A 21,072-nucleotide genomic window follows, 5' to 3' on the forward strand; every position below is an offset into this window, starting at 1 on the left:
GAGAAGTGACGAGCGGAGCGCTTTTTGGCTTCTTTTCTTTGGCCTCCCGTCGTCCTGCTCGCCGCTTCGGCCGCAGCCTCCGTCCAGCCTCGCCGGCACTGCCCCGGATCCGGAGAAGCTGCCGGGCGGTGCAACCTCCGCGCGGGGGGGGGGGCTCCGGAGACCAGCCCCCAGCCCGGAGGAACGACCCCTCCGCCTGCCCTGCCAACACCCCACCGACGGCGCCAGGACCCTCGACGTCTCCCCTGCGGCATCCGCGCGGGCAGGAGCCCCCCCGGGCGAGGCGACTCCGGCCGGCGGGGGTCGCAGAGGCTTCCGGAGGGGGGGAAGGGCGTGGGGCAAGTTCAAGGGGCGCCCCGTCGAGCTTTCCCCATCCCCGAGCCGGCAGGAGCCCCCCGGGTGAGGCGATTCCGGCCGGCGGGGGTCGCAGAGGCTTCCGCAGGGGGGGAGGGCGTGGGGCAAGTTCAAGGGACGCCCCGTCGAGCTTTCCCCGTTTATCCCCCCCCTCCCCCGAGCGGGCAGGAGAGCTTGGCCGGCGAGCGTTGGCCAAGCCGTCGGCGTGGCTGAGCCATCCGGCCGTGCTGGGTCCAGGAGGCGCTGGGGCTGAGCCGCGGCGTCCAGGAGGCGGGCGGCTTGGTGGGCGCCGTCCAGGAGCAGGCCTGGGGCGTCTGGGTGCAGGAGGAAGCCCTGCGGCCCGCCGAGGGGGGCGAGGAGGAGGAGGAGGAGGGGGAGAGCCAGGCACCGTCGGGCGGGCGGGGGCGCCGTCGGGCGCGGGCCGTCGGGCTGCCGTGGGCGGGGGGCGGCTGGGTGCTCTGGGCCGGCGAGCGGGAGGGCGCGGGGGCGCAGGAGCAGACGGGCCGCCGCGGGGAGCAGCGCTGCGGCGTCCAGGAGGAGCAGCCCCGGCCGGCCGGCGCAGAGTCGCCGCCCCGTCGGTCGAGAAGGCAGCCTGGCCCGGGCTTGGGGGCGGTGGGCTGCGTGGCGCAGGCGGGCCGGGCGGTGGGCCGGCAGGAGGTGGGTCTCCGCGCCCAGCACCAGCCGCAGGGCGAGCGCGAAGGCCGGGACTCGCCGTCGGGGCGGTGGGGGACGCCGCGGTGGGCAGGCGGCCAGGCGGAAGACCCCTCGGCCGGGCAGGAGGGCGACGAGCGGCGGGGCGTGCAGGAGCAAGGGGAGCGCGCCCGCGGGGTGCAAGTCGGGCGGGACCGGCTGTGAGGCCGTCGGTGGTCCGCTTGGCCAGCCTGGACGCCGACAGACCAGCCGGCCCGGCTGCGTGAAGAGCCGGAGGAGAGCCGCCGTTTGCAGCGGGGAAGAAGCCGGGCAAACTGCCCTCTCTTCCCGACCGTCGGGGGACGGAGCCTGGCACCTCTGCCAGCCTAGACCAGCGTTTCCCAACCTTAGGCACTTGAAGATGCGTGGACTTCAACTCCCAGAATTCCCCAGCCAGCTATAGCTGGCTGGGGAATTCTGGGAGTTGAAGTCCACGCATCTTCAAGTTCCTAAGGTTGGGAAACGCTGGCCTAGACGACCCGCTCTCTGCGGGTTGCGGCCCCCGTGGTCAACACCTGCCCCCCACCCCCATCTCCTCCCCCCACCCCCGGGCGGCCGCTGACTCTTCCCCGAGAAGGCGGCGTCTTCCCGGGCCGGTTGCGGCTTGCAAAGCTGCCTCGTCGAGGGCGTTTCTGCCCGGCTTGCGAGGGCCGTCTTAAACCCCCCCCCCCAAAAAAAAATAAATCCCAGCCGGTTTTTGCAGCGCGAAGCCTCTGCCGAGCCCTGGGCCTTTGCCAGTTTCGCGCAGTAGCGAGTTTACTGGTGTCATCAGGAAGCTTGACCAGTGGGACTGCCTGCCTGCCTGCCTGCCTGCCTTTAGTCGTCCTTAAATCTCCCGCTTCCTCGCGGGCGGCATAGCCTGCAAGCTTATTCGTGGTCGCTCCACCTCTGGTGGTTTTTAGGAAAAGACTAGACGGTCAGTTGTCTGAAAAGGTATATAGGGTCTGCTGGTTGAGCGGGGGGGGGGCTGGACTAGAAGACCTCTGAGGGTCCCTTCTAGCTCTATTCTATTCTATTCCTGCCGCCTTGGCTCTTTGTCTTCCCCGTGCAGGACTGGGCACCAGGAGTATCCAGTACGCAACCCCGGCGTCTCTTTGCCCATTGTCAGATTTGCACCCGTCGCCCGCGGTCGCCCGCTTGCAAAGGCTTACACCTCGCAGCGCAACCCACGGCGGCTCTTTTTCCCCCGGCGGAGATTTGCACCCGTCGCCCGCGGGCTCCCGCTTGCAAAAAGCTCAACCTCGCGATTGCTCGGCTTGCTCCAGCCGGTGCAATTGAGAGACCCGCGCAACTTTTCTGTCCGGAAGCGTCGTCGTGGTGCCTCGTAGCCGCCAGGGGGCGCCGTTTCCCGGCCGGGGCTCGGCGGCGCTCAGACGTGACTCTTGCATGGGAAGAGACGGTACGCGTGTCTAGAAAGAGCTCAGGATCGCGGGCTCTAGCACCGGGCGGGCCGGGTGAAGACGCAGTCCCGGGTGCAGACGGCGGGGTGTCGTGTCTTCGGGTCGATGCCCGCTTCTCTGGAAGGTCGCACGGCACGTCTGGACGGAGGCATCGAGCAGGTAAGAGACGCGCGGTGGAAGGAATCCTTGTTGCAAAGCTTGGCCCGTTTGATCTCGGGTCTGTTGGGAATCTGCTTTGACGGACCCCCTTCGAGTTTATTTGGGGTCCCTGGCTTCTGCGTTGGTGGAATTTGTGGGTGTGTGTTTTGTGTGTCTTTGTGTTGCATTTCCGGGAATTGCAACCAACGCCACCTTGTTTGAAAAGGAAAGAAAATATTCTCAATTCCGCAGAAAAGGGAAGTTTGGCACAAGGGGTTTAAGTTGGTGGAATTTTGTCTCTCTCTGTCTGTGTGTGTGTGTGTGTGTGCGTGCGTGCGTGTGTGTGCGTTACGTTTCCAGTAGCTGCAACCGCACCGCCTTTTAGGAAAACGAAAAAAAAAGCGGATTGCCCAGCAAAGGGATGCTTTGCATAACGGAACGAGGTTTAGTTGCAAAGCGCGCGGGTTGTGCAAGAAATTATAGGCTAAAATGATGCAGTTTAACGTCGATTAGTTAAAAAGGGGGAAGTGGGGTTAGTTGTCCTGGTTCCCCCCAGCAGTTTCCTGGTGGGTTCCCCCCCCCTTCTCCCAGTTGATCCCTTCTCCAGGAACAGATGTTACCCTTAGTAAGAGAAAGACAGGATTATTTAGATTAAATTTAGATTTCACAGTTCTGAACTCCCGTCCCGAAGGGAGATTGCAAGAAATCTCATGGATGGGGGGCGCTGGAATTCTGCAACAAGAAAAGCCAAGTCAGGGACCAACAACCCACTCAACCTGGGGTTGGGGGGGGGGTTGTTACAACTTCTGCCTTCCAAAATGAAAATAGCATGGTGCTGGTCCTCATCGTCACAAAGATTTTCCTTAGCAAAGCACAGAAGCAGCATCTGAGAGGTGGTGGGTTTTTTTTGGGGGGGTAAAGTATAGGATTTGGGTTATTGCCCACCCCCTTCCCAAATAAAACGTATAATATCAAAATTAGATGACTCGCCCGTGATTATCATGTACTTTTTCTAGGTACAGTACTTAAGGAAGGTTCCTGGCAATCTGCTCCTTTTGGAATGAGTAAACGGAGAGCTCGAGTCAGCAAGCCAATCCGCAAGTCTAATTGAGGTGCATCGGCTTCAGTGTCTTTCTTAATCTGTTCTGTATTTACATCCATATTTTGGTTTATTTTTAAGCTGTAAGGGAAAAAAAAGCCGGAAGCATGGGGGAGCAATTGGTCCCCAAGAATCATAGGGTAGGAAGGAATCCAGGAGGTCATCTAGTCTAACCCCATATCCACGGGCTGAACAAATAGCAGCCCATTTTTTCTTGGAAAAACTACCAAGTTCTCCTCCACGTCAATTAAAGCCAACATTTCAGTTGCTGGGCGAGACAGTGGCGTGAGGTTTGCCCCATTTTACAACTTTCCTTCCTACGGTTGTAAAGCGAATCACTGTGGTTGTTAAGGTAGTCACACGGTTGTTAGGTGAATCCACCTTTGCTGTGGACTGTAAGTTTAGGACTACTTAAGTCATTCATTTAGTGCAGGGGTAGGCAACCTTGGCTCTTTTATGATTCGTGGACTTCCGACTCCCAGAATTCTTGAGCTGGCTGAGGAATTCTGGGAGTTGAAGTCCACGAGTCATAAAAGAGCCGAGGTTGCCTACCCCCGATTGAGTGATTGTTCAGAAGTTCCAACAGTAAGAAGGGATTGGACAGCGGGCTTGTCTGAAATGGTATAGGGTCTCCTGCTTGAGCAGGGGGCTGGACTAGATGACCTCCAAGGTCCCTTCCAGCTCTCTTCTGATTGCATAGCTTGCCTTCACAAGTTCTGGGCGCTCCCATCACTGGAGGTTTTCAAGAACAGACTAGAGACAGTCCCTTGTCTGAAATGGTCTAGGTCAGGGGTCTTCAAATTTGGCCCTTTGATGACTTGTGGACTTCAACTCCCAGAATTCTTCAGCCAGCGTGGGTATTCTATTCTGGGTAGAATAGAGGGAACAGAACAGAATATACAATAGAATAGAATAGAGCTGGAAGGGACCTTGGAGGTCTTCTAGTCCAGCCCCAGAATGTGGCAGAGGAGGAGGGGTGCTTAAGGAATACCCTGATTGGATATTCGCAGGGCCAGGCCAGGTCAGATGGTGGCCTTCTACCCCACCCCCCACTCCCCCCTTTAAGGAAAGGAATGGCTTGTAATCAGCCGAGACACAATGGCTTGGATGCCAAGGTTGCGCCCTGTTGTGTTGAAGTTGAAAAGATAGGGGGGACATGATAGCAGTCTTCCAGTATCTCAGGGGCTGCCCCAAAGAAGAGGGAGTCAAGCTATTCTCCAAAGCGCCTGAAGGCAGGACAAGAAGCATCATCATCATCACTACCATCATCATCATCATTATTATTATCCAAGGAGAGAAGCAACCTGGAACTAAGGGAAAACCTCCTGACAGTGAGCACAATTAACCAGTGGAACAGCCTGCCACCAGAAATCGTGGGCGCTCCATCACTGGAGAATTTTTAAGAAGAGACTGGACAGTCACTTGTCCGAGATGATATAGGATCTCCTGCTGGAGCAGGGGGCTGGACTAGAAGACCTCCAAGATCCCTTCCAGCTCTATTCTATTTCACCTCCAAGGTCCCTTCCAACTCTTATTCTGTAATTAACCAGTGGAACTGCTTGCCACCAGAAGTTGTGGCTGCTCCATCACTGGAGGCTTTTGAGAAGAGACTGGACAGCCATTTGTCTGAAATGGGTTAGGGTCTCCTGCCTGAGCAGGGGGTTGGACTAGAGGACCTCGGCAAGGTCCCTTCCAGATGTCATTCTGTAACTTTAACAGATCGGGGGGGGGGGCAGAGAGGCTGCTGGCTCTGCAAAGTGGGGCGCCCCATTTCCCCCGGAAGAATTCATGCCAGGCCGGAATTCGTCTCGCCTGGCATTAGCAACCAGACATAACAATCCAGGTTTTCACAGGTTGGCACAAGGTGTGGTTTGCTGGCTGGCGCATCAGGCTGAGTCATCCACCGGGCACTGCAGTGCACAAAATGTGCTAACTAAAATTAGAAATTTTTTTAAAAAAACCCACAACACCACAACCAGTAAGTGTTCGACTTAACAACCGTTCGTTTAATGACCGTGGGAAGTTACAAGGGCACTGGGAAAAGCGTTTTTCACACTTAACGACCCCTTGTGGTCACATAATCAGAATTCGGAGGCTTGGCAAGTGACTCGTATTTACGACGGTCCCGGGATCAGGTGAGATCCCCTTTTGCGAACCTCTTGACAAGCAAAGTCAGTGCAGAAGCCAGATTCACTTAGCAGCCATGTCACTAACTGAACCCCTGCAGTGATTCGCTGAATGACCGTAGCGAGAAAGGTCATAAAAATGGGGCACAAAACTCACTTAACCAATGTCTCGCTTAGCAGCAGAAGTTCGGGGCTCCTTTCTGGTCGTAAGTCAAGGACTATAGCTGTACCCATTGTCATAATGTGGGCGAACTGGCAGGAAAGCCACGGTCTCGGGACTGCAGTGCCCATTCTCCCCGGCGCAAGCTTTGGAGCATCTCCAGATTGCCCTATTTGCAGATTGAATCTTTGCCCAGGAATCCTAAAATATCCTAAAACACAGGAAGGCAAGCGATCTCAAATGGCTGGGGTCCCCCTCACGTCTGGATGGGGATACAAGCACACCCTGTGCTAAACTCAGTTAATGTTATCCTTGTTTAGTTGCGGATGGGTGGGAGAAAACCAAGTCAGTTGCCAGAAGGTATTTTATAGTACACCCAAGCCAGAACGTGGCTTAATTTTCTGTCCAGTGTTGACCGAGTTGTGTGAATGCAGCCTCTGAGAAAGACAGAAGTTTGTCGAGTACAACCAAGACAGAACAAGGCTTAATTTTCTCCCCAGTGTTGACCGAGTTGTGTGAATGCAGCCCCCAAGAAAGACAGGAGTTTGTCAAGTGTAATGGGGTAACTCAGAGTACAACCAAGCCAGAATATGGCTTAATTTTCTGCTTGGTGTTGACCGAGTTGTGTGAATGCAGCCCCACAGAAAAACAGATGTTTGTCGAGTGTATTGGGGTAACTCAGAGTACACCCAAGCCAGAACATGGTTTAATTTTCTCCCCAGTGTTGACCGAGTTGTGTGAATGCAGCCCCCGAGAAAAACAGGTGTTTGTCAAGTGTATTGGGGTAACTCAGCGTACACCCAAGCCAGAACATGGCTCAATTTTCTCCCCAGTGTTGACTGAGTTGTGTGAATGCAGCCCCAGAGAAAGACAAGAATTTGTCGAGTGTGTGTTTTTGTGTCTGTCTTTGTGTGTGTCTCTGTGTGCTGAGTGGGTGGAGGGGAGCAAGCAGGAGTTGCGTTGCAGCTGGCGTTATCAACTTCGGTGTCCTTTCCCACACAATGCAGTTTTTTCCCCCTTCAAGGACAGGATGTCCGAAAAAGTTTCCAAACGTTCCTTGACCGGCTGGGAAGGACGATGGAAAGATAGGTCCGGTGGGATGCCGGTCCTCCCCCAGGTCCAGCCTGGCTGTGCACACTTGTTTGCCTGGACTAGGAGAACTCTTTCCCCTTGCAGACCTACAAAGCCATCAGCTTGGCTGCCTGCATTCACACAACCTGGTTGCGCAAAGAACCTGATCGATGCAAACTCGAGAAACGGTTGAGTGCCTCATCCTGGCTTGGTGTCTTCACTTTCTCTAATTTGAATCGGGGGTCCAAATACGGGCATGCGGACTATTGCTTTGAAGGGTGCATTTGGCCCCTGCCAGATTGAGGGCACCCCTCCCTTTTTCCTCCCTGAGCATGGGGTTGGACTAGAAGACCTCCAAGGTCCCTACCAACTCTGTTATTCTCTTATTTAACGATGACAGCGGGTTTTGCCGGGGATGTGACACACACACACACACACACACCACCCAGGTGTGAAGGGAGGATCAGGGGCTTGAAGTAAGCCTAGACTACTGTAACGCTCTCTACATGGGACTTCCCTTGAAGACTACTCGGAGGCTCCAACTGGTACAGAATGCGGCCGCGAGAGTTGTCTTGGGAGTTTCCCGGTACTCCCATGTTACACCTTTGCTCCGTGAGCTGCATTGGTTACCAGTTGTCTTCCGGGTAAGGTTCAAGGTTTTGGTTATGATCTTTAAGTCCCTACATGGCATGGGTCCGCGATACCTCGAGGACCACCTGCTGCCGGCGTCGACTCCCCTCCGCCCTGTGCGCGCCCACAGAGAGGGCCTCCTCAGGGTGCCTCCTGTCAAGGAATGTCGACTGGTGGCCCCCAGGGGGAGGGCCTTCTCTGTGGGTGCTCCGGCGTTATGGAACCAACTGCCGGTTGAGCTCCGGATGGCATCAGACCTCCGATCCTTCCGTCGCGGGTTGAAGACCCATTTATTCGAACTAGCGGGTCTGGCCTGATGGGGGTACTTGGGTTTTTTATAGGTTTGTTTTATTATTCTGGTTTTAACTTGGGCATTAATTTAATTATCTTTTAATGTTTGTACTGTTGTTTATATTTATGCCCTGTGAACCGCCCTGAGTCCCTTTGGGAGAAGGGCGGTATAAAAATCTCAATAAATCTTAAATCTTAAGTAGGTCTGCCTGCTTTCCCCCCCCCCCCCTTGCTATCTCTGCAACCGGTCACTTCGGCTATTTCTGAAGGGGGTCTTGCAAGTTTGAGAGCTAGTGGTAAAGGTGCTGGCTTAGAAACTTGGGAGGGTGTGAGTTCTAGTCCCGCATAGTCCCGCACTAGGCATGAAAACGATCTGGGTGATTTTGTGCCAGTCACCAGGAAATGGTGAATTCTAGTCCTGTCTCGGGCACAAAAGCTGGGTTTCTTGGCCAATCACTAGGAGACAGTGAATTCTAGTCCCTTTTTAGCCAGCTGGGTGACTTTGGGCCAACCACTAGGAGACAGTGAATTCTAGTCCTACTTTAGGCATGAAAGCTGGCTGGGTGATTTTGGGCCGACCACCAGGAGCCGGGGAATTCTCGTCCCGTCTTAGGCATGAAAGCTAACTGGATGACTTGGGGCCAATCACCAGGAGATGGTGAGTTCTAGTCCTGCCTTACACATGAAAGCCAGCTGGGTGATTTTGGGCTGACCACCAGGAGAACAGTGAGTTCTAGTTCTTAGGCATTCATTGGATGGTTTTGGCCGAACTCTCCCCCCCATTTCTCTGTCTCCGTCCATCCCACCCCACCTCACAGGGTTGTTGTGGGGAAACAGGAGAAGGAAGCAGCATTAGACAGTTTGCCTCCTTCATTTACTTATAACTGAATAAGTTGGGATAAAAATCAATCAAAACCTGTCCGGCCAGCTTTCAAGAGAGCGATAAAGGCAGGTCTCCTGCAGCCCAAAATTCCTGTTGCTAACGGGACTGTTGCTAAGTGAATTCTGCCCCATTTTATGACCTGTCTTGCAACCGTTGTTATGTGAATCACCGCGGTGGTTAAATTAGTCACCCGGTCGTTAAGCGAATCTGGCTTCCCCCGTTGACTTTGCTTGTCAGAAGGCTGCCAAAAGGGCATCACGCAATCCCGGGACGCTGCGACCGTCGTAAATATGAGCCGGTTGCCAAGGGTCTGAATTTTGACCCAAGGGGATGGCTGCAAACGGTCGTTAAGCGTGACGAAACAGAACCCAGCGTTTTCTGTGCCCTTGTAACTTTGAACAGTCACTAAACAACGATTGTTAACTCGAGGATGATCTGCATTGGCTTCGGGCCTACACAAGGAGGAGAAGCATGAATCTAATTTGCCCGTTGCGTAACCGGAAAACCCTCGGCGTCCATCTTGGCGGCTGGCCACATCCTGCAGAAGCTTTTTGTGTGCTTGTGTGTATCTTGGCCGCGACGCACACGTGGGCTGCTACCTCATGATCCGTTTCCTCTTTTCGCTCTTCCTCTCCATCTTGCCGTTCGGGCCTGGCTTGTGGCTGTTTCTGCCTTCGACTCGGACTTATGTCCGTTTCCTCCCGTCCTCTGGGGGAACCTTCGATCCGGATTTAAAGGGAGATGGGGCAGGCTGGATTCCCATGGCCCCTCATGCTGGGCAGCCCGGGGACCTGCAGATGAGACTCATGGGCCTTGTGATCCCTGCCCAGGTGTCTTGGCGGGTAAGGCCGGTGCCCTGGGCGCACCCCGGTTTTTCTGGGGACCCCCTTTCGCCCATTGCCCCTTCCCATCGCTTCTGCTTCTCTGCTGCTTCTGGGTCAGCTGGGGGCCTTGGTTCTGTAAATTTAAATTTTTTTTTTTAAAAAAAAGCTTTGTTTCGTCCTGTTCCTTCTCTTCCTTTTTCGATTCACCTCCCGCTTGTAAAATGCTGATTACAGGTGAGTCCTCAACTTAAAACAAGAGTTCAATCAGGGACCATTCAAAGTTACAGCAGCACTGAAGCGAGGGACGTAGGACCGTTTCCTGCACTTACGACCGTTGCAACATCCCCGTAGTCAGGTGATCAAAATTCAGACACTTGGCAACTGACTCATATTTATGACGGTCCCAGTGCCCTGGGGTCATGTGATTCCCCTTTCGCAACCTTCTGACAAGCAAAAGTCAATGGAATGGAATGGAAGGAAAAATAGAACGGAACAGAATAGAATAGATATTGGAATATAGAATAGAATGGAATAGAATAGAGAAAGAATGGATAGAATTAAGAGTACGAGTAGAAGTTGAGTAGAATTATGGAATGGAATGGAGCAAGAGTAGAGTCACCCTGCACAGCCTCTAAATTTATCACACGAACTGTAGAGGGATTGGCAGGGCGGGAGAACTGTGAGGTCCTCGTTTTGCGACCGCAGTCAGGACTGCCATTGCGAAGCGGTGCTATCGTGATATTTCACCTTCCTCACTTATTGACAGGAGATTCTGGTCCCAGCTAAAGGCCGTTAAGCGAGGACTCCCTGCGGTTAAAGAGTGCTAGGGACGCTCTTGACAGTTGTAAGTGCGAGTACCGTAAGTCCCGTTTTCCAGCGCCGCTGTAACTTGAGTGGCCGCGAAACAAATAGTTGTAAATCGAGGACAGAGTAGATCCACAAAACGGGATGGGAAGAGGAGGAATTGGAGACCCCTGAGTTCCCTTCCAGCTCTATTCTGACTGAAGAAGGGAGAAGGCTGAGAGAGGGGGGGAGGAGGACAAACATACAACTGAGGACTAGAACCTTGAAAGTCCGGCGAGTTTTTCGCATCCACTTGCCGCATCTCACAAACCCCAAACGGAAGTCTCTCCTTCCTGCGTATTTCTCAGTGGACTTCCAAACTGTCTCAACACGCGCATGGACACGCAAGAGTCTCAGCGGGATGCGTTCTTGCAGCCACATCCCCTTGCGCGCGGAGCCCAGCTGCAGCGTTGGCGCGTGGCGCACCCAGATCTTTCTGTTCTTCCCTGCAGGGTTTTGAAAGATCCCTCCGTGGACCGAATGGGCTAAGTCCTCGCTGGCTGCGATCTGAACCTGGGGATGTCTTCGCTGATTACTTGCGGGGGGTGTCTTACATCTCAACATACCCCACCCACCCAATAATTCCAGAGAATGAAACCCGTGGAAATTAAACCACGTGGAAAAAAGCAGGCTGGGGAAGAGAAGATGATTCACGGCGCCCGGATTCAGGTAAAGAAATGTTCCCCTCTGCAGGTGCGTCGTCTTGTTTTGATCTCCAGATGTTTTGCAGCTGTTGGTTTCCTGGGTAGTGCTCGACTTAACAGCCACAGTTGAGCCCCACGTGTCCGTCGCTAAGTGAGGCAGCGGTTAAGTGAGTTTTGCCCCGTTTTAAGGACTTTTCCTTGACGCCGTTGTTAAGTGAATCACGGCAGTGGTCACTCCCACATCTTTAAGCGAATTGGGCTTCGCCGTGGACTGTGCTTTGTCAGAAGGTCACAAAAGGGGATCGCGTGACCCTCCCCCCAGGACACTGCGACCGTCGTACATACGAGCCCGTTGCCAAGTGTCCACATTTCGATCACGTGACCGCGGGGATGCTGCAGCGGTCGTTAAGTTTGAAAACTGATCATAAGCCCAAACTTCTGTAACTTCTGACGGTCATTAAGTGAGCTACTGTACGTTGGGACTACCTGTAATGTAGAATACTTGGGAGGAAACCCCCAAAGGAATGTAAATTGTTAAGCTGCTGGGGTGTTGTCCAACCTGGCAGGGTGGGCGCTGGAAGAAACCGATTTTCTTCCAAGATCTAAAGTCAGGGATCAGCTGTCAGGATCCATTTCCACACCCCCAGTCTGGGCAGAGCTATGAAGAAGGGAAAAGCTGGTTGATCAACAGAAGAGCGAAGAAGAAGAAGAAGAAGAAGATGATGATCAAAGGCCTGGAGGCTAAAACATGTGAAGAAGAATTGCAGGATTTGGGTTTGGCTAGACTAGAGAAAAGAAGGACTAGGGGGGGCCGCCCCAAAGAAGAGGGGGGTCCCCCTATTCTCCAAAGCACCAGAAGGCAGGAGAAGAAGCAACGGATGGAAACTGATCGAGGAGAGAAGCAACCTGGAACTCAGGAGAAACAATTAACCAGTGGAACCACTTGCCACCAGAAGTTCTGGCTGCTCCATCACTGGAGGCTTTGAAGAAGAGACTGGACAGCCACTTGTCTGGAATGGTCTAGGGCAGGGGTAGGCAACCTCGGCTCTTTTATGACTCGTGGACTTCAACTCCCAGAATTCCTGAGCCGGCCTGGCTCAGCCTGGAAACCTCTTCCTTTCTCCTCAGCGTGGCTGGCTCAGGAATTCTGGGAGTTGAAGTCCACGAGTCATAAGGCGGCCTAGGCCTAGGCCAGGGGTAGGCAACCTCGGCTCTTTTATGACTCGTGGACTTCAACTCCCAGAATTCCTGAGCCGGCCTGGCTCAGCTGGGAAACCTCTCCCTTTCCCCTCAGCATGGCTGGCTCAGGAATTCTGGGAGTTGAAGTCCACCAGTCATAAAGAGGCCTAGGCCAGGGGTAGGCAACCTTGGCTCTTTTATGACTCGTGGACTTCAACTCCCAGAATTCCTGAGCCAGCCTGACTCAGCTTGGAAACCTCTCCCTTTCCCCTCAGCGTGGCTGGCTCAGGAATTCTGGCAGTTGAAGTCCACGAGTCATAAAAGAGCCGAGGTTGCCTACCCCTGGTCTAGTGTCTCCTGCTTGAGCAGGGGGTTGGACCAGATGACCTTCAGGGTCCCTTCCAGCTCTGTTGGGATTGATTGATTGAAATGGTGGAGGGTCTCCTGCTTGAGCAGGGGGCTGGACTAGAAGACCTCCAAGGTCTCTTCCAGCTGATTGATTGATTGATTGATTGGCTGAGGACTGCCTGTAATTAAATGACCATATATTCAGTTGTCCTTACGTTGAGTTACCTATCAAAAAGCTGGAGAAAGTTATAATAATCATCACAATAGTACAGTTAGTCCCCGACGGATGGCCGCATCTGAAGCCAAAATTTCTGTTGCTAAGTGGGACCTCGGGTTAAGTGAGTTTCGCCCCATTTTACAACCTTTCTTCTCACCGTTGTTAAGTGAATCACTGCGGTTAAGTCAGTAACGCGGTTATAAAGAAGAGTGGGGTCAACTTGTTCTCCAAAGCGCCTGAGGGAAGGACAAGAAGCAACGGATGGAAACTAATCAAGGAGAGAAGCAACCAGGAATTAAGGAAAAACGTCTTGAACAATGAGGACCATTAACCAGTGGAACAGCTTGCCACTTGAAATTGGGAATGCTCCATCCCGGGAGGTTTTTAAGAAGAGACTGGACAGCCACTTGTCTGAAATGGTATAGGGTCTCCTGCTTGAGCAGGGGGTTGGACTAGATGACCTCCAAGGTCCCTTCCAGCTCTCTTCTGATAGATTGATCGGTCGATCCCAGCCGCATTTGGGCTACTAGATCCCTGCTTGGAACATGATGCCGCCAATATTTATTGATGAGATTTGCCTACTTCTGCCTGAAACCAAATCGGGTTCAAGGCAGCTTTTACGTATTAAATGTAACACACAATCAGTGCGGTAATTAATGGAAATGGCCACCCCAGCTTCGTTTGCAGTTCAGCGAAACATGAAAAGCGAACAAAACAAGATTTGTTGCGGCCAGAGGCAACCGTTGAATTTCAAAGCAGAGACGTCTTGCTTGCTTCCGGTGACACAACATCACCAGAGCTGGAAGGGACCCTGGAGGTCTTCTAGTCCAACCCCTTGCTCAGGCAGGAGAAGCCGGGGACTTCTCTGACTGTTGTGTATCTAGGCAGGCCTCGTCTGAATGGCCACAGCTGGGAGCTGCAGAGTTTCCATTGCTAAGCAAGGCTGCCGTTAAGTGAAGTGCCCAATTTTACAACCCCAGCACAATGCAGTAGAGTCCGTCCTCACACTTACGACCGTCGTGGCATCCTTAACAGTTGCGTGATCAAAACTCTCGCGCTTGGTCAACCAGAATGTCGTTACAACAGTTGCACCTGCCCAGGGCCGAGTAATCACCATTTGTGACCTAACCCAGTTGGCTTTCGACAAGCAAAAGTCAATGGGGCTGGGGGTGGGTGGGAAAGCCAGATTCATTTAACGACCTTGTGATTCACTTAACAACTGCGAGTTCACTTAGCCACCCTGGCAAAAAAAAAGTCATAAAATTGGGGGCAACTCATTGAACACCTGCCTTGCTTATTATCAATGGACATTCTGGTTCCAGTTTGTGGCTGTAAATTGAGGACTAGCTGCGTAGACATGGACGTGCCCTAGGACCAGGGGCCCACATGGGACCTTCCAGTGTTGTACAATGGTTGCAGCTTCTTTCTCCTGGCCAATGCAGGCCTTTCACAGCCGAGTGACGAGCCAAGGGATTAACGTACTGCAATTCCTGCATTGTTCAGGGCGGGTTGGACTAGTTGATCTCTAAGGTGCCTTGCGACTCTTAAATTCTGCCGTACGGTATTCGGTCAGACCATTACAGCTAGTCCTTGACTTAACAGCCACAATGGAACCCCAACGTTTCTCTTGCTAAGCGAGACAAAGGTTAAAATGAGTTTTGTTTCCTTTTACGATCTTTTCTCGCCACCGTTGTGAAGTGAATCACTCCAGTTAGTAGCAAGGTTGTCAAGTGAATCTGGCTTCCCCATTGACTTGGCTGGTCAGAAGGTCACAAAAGGGGATCCCTGGGGGACACTGCGACCGTCGTAAATACGAGTCAGTTGCCCAGTGTCTGAATTTTTGATCACGTGACTGCGGGGAATGCTGCAACAGTCATAAGGCTGAGAAATGGTTATAAGTGTGAAAAATGGATGACTTGGGGCTAGTTCTCCGACCCCTCCCTTTCTCTCAGCACAACCCACCTCACAGGGTTGTTGTTCTAGGGAAAATAGAAAGCGTGTGTTCGCCACCTTGAGTTCTTTGCAAAAACAATATAATATAATAATAATAATAATAATAATAATAATAATAATAATAATAATAATAATAATAATAATAATAATAAAGTTGGAAGGGACCTTGGAGGTCATCTAGTCCAACCCCCTGCTCAGGCAGGAAACCTTATATGAAGGCAGGATATAAACGAACTTAGTTAGCTCCATACAGGTAGTCCTCGACTTACAACAGTTCATTTAGTGACCGTTCAAACACTAGCTAGCCAGGCCTCAGTATGGTCCCAACATCCTGCTAGTGCAGAGGGCTGGACTAGAAGACCTCCAAGGTCCCTTCCAGCTTCTGTTCTGTTCTATATTCTATATTTTATTCTATATTCTATTCCAGACATGTCAAACACAAGGCCCGGGGGCCGGATCCGGCCCGCGAAGTGGTTTCATGTGGCCCGCGAAGCCATCCTGGAAACAGTGAGGGATCGGCCCCCACTGCCTTGGCCCTGGCCCTGAGACCCTCCTTCTGCCAGAGACCCCCAGATCTGTCCCACTCCTGCCCAGGCCCCCATAGGCACCCTTGATGCGAAGGATGTAGAGCTGGCCACGCCCACCCAGCAGGCCATACGCACTCTGGCCACGCCCACCCAGTAGGCCACGCCCACCCAGTAGGCCACGCCCACCCAGGCCACACCCACCCGGCCCCCTGAGGGCAACCGCAATGCTGATGCGGCCCTCAATTGAGTTTGACACCCCTGGTCTATTCTATTCAATGTTGTATTCTATTCGATATTCTATATTTTATTCTGTATTCTCTATTCCACTCCACTCCACATTCTATTTTATATTCCTGTTCTATTCTGTTCTGTTCTATTCCTCATTATTCCTATTCTATTCTATTCTATTCTATTCTATTCCATTCCATTCCATTCCATTCCATTCCATTCCATTCCATTCCATTCCATTCCTTGTAAGGTAGGACAGTATCCATGCCATGCACATAAATATGTGAGTGCTGAGGAAAAAAAAAATCACAATACAGCTAGTCCTCGACTTACAACAGTTTGTTTAGTGACCATTGAAACTTACAGCGGCACTCAGTGACTTACGACCAGTTTTCATAACGTAGGGCCGTTGCCGCATCCCCATGGCCCCGTGATCAAAAGTTTGCCAAGATTGGCTTGGCAATTTCGTTCACGTTTACGACGGCCGCAGTGTCCCGAGGTCACGCGAATCCCCTTTGGTGACCTTCTGACAAGCCAAAGTCAATGGGGCAAGCCGGATTCACTGAACGATGTCGCTTAATTAACTAAATTAACCGTCTTCCTAAATTAATAACTTAACAGCTGCGGCAAGGAAGATCGTCAAGGGGAGAGCAAAACTCAACAAATGTTCCGCTTGAGGTCGTAGCCCTATAGGAACCAGAGCAGCAAGCAAGGATAGCAAACCCTAAACTAGCCAGGTTCAGGTTTTTGATCCCGGGCAGCCCAGTTGATCCTCGATTGTGCGGCCGTAATTGTGCGTTTCCCCCCCCCCCCCTGCAGACCCAGCGTGGGAACTCTCCGGGCGGATGGGCTGCATCCCTTGTTATTGGGAGGCAACAGGTGAGACCAAAAGGGGGAGGGGCCTTCAGCAGACCCCACCCCCAAGCTGGCAGCTCTTCTGCATGCCGTTCCCCCCCCCGTCTTTTTTTTGCCCAGGGAGATCCAGCCTCCACCCACCCCCGTCGGCTGACGTCGCCGTTTTTGGGGATTTGTCGATCGGATGCAAATCCATTTTGCAGCTTTTTGCAAGGATAGAGTTTGCCCCGTGCGATGCCCGGCAGCGGTGCCCGTCTTTCGGAAGGCCTCTGGGGGGGGCAATTCCAGGGTTCAAGCGTCTGTGTGTTTGTGTGTGGGTGTCTTCGCAACCCAGGGAAAACCGCCTGCACAATTGCCCGCCCACCCACCCCACGGAGGGGCAGCGCTGGCTAGGCTGCCAGGCCGAACACTCCCCCCCCTCCCCGTCCACGCACCCCGTGTTGCTAAGCAACGAGTGGTCACCTTCCTCCTCGCGTGCATGCCAGGATGGGTGAAGTCATGGTCATGTGACCGGCTGGCCAATCGGGAGCGAGGCAGCCTGGCTGGGCGAGCGAGACAAGAGAGAGAGAGAGAGGAACTACTGGACAGATGTGCCGGATGGGCAATTGGCCACCTGCGCCATAATCCAGCCCTTCCGGACGGGATGCAAATGGTGAGTTATAGCAAGGAGGCAGGAGATTCCCCGGGGAAAAAGGCTGCCTTTCTCCCTTCGCCAGGCGCGGGAGTTGCAAACCAGTTGCACCGGCTGAGTTGCCAGCCTTGTTTTCCCCACCCTTTGGGACGGCCCAGGATCTTGGCAGCTTCCTAGCCCAAGCCAGACAGGGAAAAGCAGAAAAGTCCCGGTGAAAAGAACAGGCGGGCGGCGGTGCACCATGGGTCCCTGCCCGCAAGGGGTCCGTGCAGCGCCTAGGGAGTTCCAGAGCTGGCAGATCAGGGAGTCCGGCTGGTGGGGTCCACACAAGGGGTCAAGTGGCGGGGTTTGGCTTGAAATCAGGGAGCTGGGACACAAACACACGCAGAAACACACATGCACAGACAACACACACACACACACACACACACACACGAAGATCAGGTGTGGGTTTTTTTGCACATGTTACTGTCCAAGTTTGTTCGGAGAAGTTGGTGATTGCAAAGTGTCACAAGCTCTGCTGCATCAGAAGCTTCGGTTGTGGGCCTCCGGTTCACACCCATGTTGTCGCCCCCATTGTGGGGTTCCCCCTGCGAAAGATGCCTCTTAGGTTGGTGCAAAGGACCAGGGTTGTGACCTCATCTGTGTGATGTGTGACATTCCGCGTGCTCCCTGCCTTGGGGAATGTTTTGGGTGCCGGATCTCGGTTTAATGTCAGGAAATTGCAGGCTGCCGCATTAATGCATCCAGGTTGTTAATAGATTATTGGGGGAGGGGGGGTGTTGTGCGAATGTAGAAAGGGGGCAGCGTACACGTAGTCCTCGACTTAGGACCGATAGTGAGCCCAAAATTTCCGTTGCTAAAGAGAGATTTGCCCCATTTTATACAACCTTTCCTGCCTCCGTTGCTAAGTGAATCGCTGCAGTTGTTAAATGAATAACAGGGTTGTTAATTGAATCCGGCTTCCCCCATTGGCTTTACTTGTCAGGAGGTCACAAAAGGGGATCCCATGATCCCGGGGGACCCTACGACCGTCATAAATACGAGTCAGTTGCCGAGCGTCCGAATTTGGATCACGTGATGATGGGGCTGCTTCAAAGATCATAACTGGAAAAACTCTCATAAGTCGCATTTTTCATGCTGTTGTAACGTTGAATGGTCACTAAACGAACTGTTGTAAGTCGGGGACTAGCTGTATTGTGTGAAAGGAACCACTGTGCGTCTCGGATGTGATCTTTTTGCCCTCAGCACCCACATTTTTATGTGCAGCATGGTGGCATGGATATTGTCCCACCTTACAAGGATGTTGTGATCGTAACAGGCCTGGCCAGTGAGTGCTTGAATCCTTAAACTGAGCTTGCCCTTGAGGGTCATCTAAAGACGTCACATGATCCAGAAAGTAACTGCCTGAATGCTGGCTAGCTTAAACCAGCTTGCCAAGGTAGTCCTCACATTTACGACCACAATTCTGAGCTACCAAGATGGTTGTTAAATGAGTTTCATGCCACAATTTTATGACCTTTTTTTTTTGGCCATGGTTATTAAATGAATCGCTGCAGTCGTTAAGCGGGTCACATGTCAATAAGCGAATCTGTGTCCCCCCCTCCCCCGTTGACTTTGTTGGATGCCAGCTGGGAAATGGTGGTCAGGTGACCCTGGGATAGTAACGGCAGTCGTAAGTACAAGTCAGTGGCCCAGCACCCCAGTTTTGATCATGTGACTGGAGTTGCTGCAATGGTCGTAAGTGTGAGGACCGTCCTTAAGTCACCTCTTTCAGGGCCGTTGCTACTTCGAAAGGCCGCTAAACAAATAGGTTAGAAGTGGGTCTCCCGTGGGGCTACGTGTTCGCTTCTGAATGTAATTGTGTGATGCTGGTTTTTAATGTTTGAAGGTGTTGTGTTCTCTCCTCTTGAACTGGTTTTGAGGTGCCTGACTCAGTTTCCTGTGAGAACTTGCTAGAGGCTCCCCACAAATGGATGGGGTGGAAAGCTATGGGTGGGGGTTCTCGGCTGGGGCACCGGTAGCCTCCCCCTAGATCAGGGGTCTCCAGCCGTGGCCACTTTAAGATGTGTGGACTTCAACTCCCAGAATTCCCCAGCCAGCCAAGCTGGCTGGGGAATTCTGGGAGTTAAAGTCCACACATCCACGTTTGGAGACCCCCTCTGCCCTAGATATTGGAACATGGTCTTTGTGCTTTCTATATAACTATTAAAAACTGAAGCGTTTCCAAAAGAGTTGAAGAAACAGACTGTTGCCAGCGATGTATTTTAGCTTTCCTGCCCAAGTTGCATGGTTTAAAAAAATTAATTCTTTTTCTATTTGTCTTTTTAAGATCTGTAAGCTGTCCAAAATCACCATTTTCAGGGAGATGGGTGGCATATTGGATGGATGGATAAATGGATAGATGAATGGATGAATGAATGATGGATAAATGGATGGATGGATAAATGGATGGATAGATGGATGAATGGATAAATGGACAAATGGATGAATGAATGATGGATAAATGGATAATGGATGAATGAAGGATAAATGGATGAATGATGGATGGATAAAGGGATGGATGGATAAAGGGATGAATGAATGATGGATGAATGAATGATGGATAAATGAATGAATGAATGAATGATGGATAAATGGATGAATGAAGGATGGATAAATGAATGGATGGATGAATAATGGATAAATGGATAAATGATGGATAAATGGCTGGATTATGGATGAATAAATGGATGGATAGATGGATAAACGGATGGGTGATTATTGGATGGATGGGTAAATGGATGGATGATGGATTGTGGGTAACAAATAATGCTCAATTTACGGCCACAGTTGGGCTCCGAATTTTCTCCAGTTAAGCAAGGCAGTTGTTAAAATGAGTTGTACACCATTTTACAACCTTGGTTTTCGCCACAGTCATGCGGTCATTAAGTGAATCCAACTTTCCCCCATTGACTTTGCTTGTCACAAATAGCGATCACATGCTGCAACCGTCATAAATACGTGGCAGTTGCCAAGTACCCAGTTTTTGATCACATGACCCTGGGGATGCCGCCACGGTCGTAAGTGTGGAAAATTGTCGTAAGGCCCTTTTTTTCCCCCCAATGCTGCTGCCATTTCAGATACTCACTAAACGAACAGTTGTAAGTCAAGGACACCTGTATAAGTAGTAGTCAGATTTGCTTTACTTTTTTATTTCACTTTTCTGGACGTTTTAAATGTGTTTTTAAGGATGTTTTGTAAACCATCAAGAATTGTTTGGAACATGGTGGGTGAATAGAAAAACAAATAAATGAATGAATTTTAAAAAAAGAAAAAGAGGAGAAAGTTTGTGACGCTTGGGGCTATCAGCCGGTAAAATAAAAGTTAAGGCCTCAATAGGTGATTGTTCCTCAGTCTGGATTGCCCTCTGCCCCAAATTATTTAGCATCCCCTGCACTGAGCAAGCGGGCTGGACTAGATGACCTCGGGGTTCCCCGCCCCATTCCAGAACCATGTCAAGCATGCCACGGCAGTTGCAAGACTTGACTTGCCCTCTGAAGGCTCACACCGCTGAGGTCACCTGCCTTGTGAGGATCTTTCACGGTGCCTCATCGTCCTCTTCCCATCACATGCGCGATGACAACACACCTGTGGGTTTCACAAAATGCGGGTGAAGGAGACTCCGCCGGTTTCTCTGTCTCCCTCCCGGTGTGAGGAGATGCTTAGCCTTTAATCCTGGCATTTCAGCGGGTGAGAAGTGGGATCCTTCCATTTCTGAGCTCCCCTCCCTTCCAGGTAGGAAATCCGTCGCTGTAAAACAAGTTGTGTGAATGTCACCACAACTTTTAGCAGGGCTGAAAGATCCAGGTTTTCGTTGTGCAGGTGTGATTGGACGTTTTGGGGAAGGCGGAACCCCTTAATTAGGGGGGGGGGAGACGGGAGTCTTTAAAAGAAAGTAGGCGATCCTGTACAGGTAGTCCTCGACTTACGACTGTTTTG

General features: G+C 52.0%; 1 protein-coding gene across 8 annotated transcripts in view; it reads left to right on the forward strand.

Moving 5' to 3' along the window:
- The first annotated feature begins 1,620 nt into the window (after positions 1-1,620).
- The window catches only part of TNK2 (tyrosine kinase non receptor 2), a 108,874-nt gene continuing 89,422 nt past the window's right edge, over positions 1,621-21,072 (forward strand). For 2 of the 8 annotated variants that reach the window (XM_081329418.1, XM_081329423.1), the window contains exons 1-2: positions 8,195-11,178; positions 16,425-16,484. In XM_081329418.1, coding sequence (XP_081185544.1) covers positions 11,101-11,178; positions 16,425-16,484 — 138 coding nt within the window. In that variant the 5' untranslated portion in view covers positions 8,195-11,100. Of the gene's footprint in view, positions 2,604-3,598; positions 3,695-8,194; positions 11,179-16,424; positions 16,485-17,028; positions 17,113-21,072 lie in introns of those variants that run through there. The other 6 variants (XM_081329415.1, XM_081329416.1, XM_081329417.1 and 3 more) reach the window with 6 other exon arrangements.

This window comes from Vipera berus (genome assembly GCF_964194415.1).
Source record: "Vipera berus genome assembly, chromosome: 5".
Classification (NCBI taxonomy): domain Eukaryota; kingdom Metazoa; phylum Chordata; class Lepidosauria; order Squamata; family Viperidae; genus Vipera; species Vipera berus.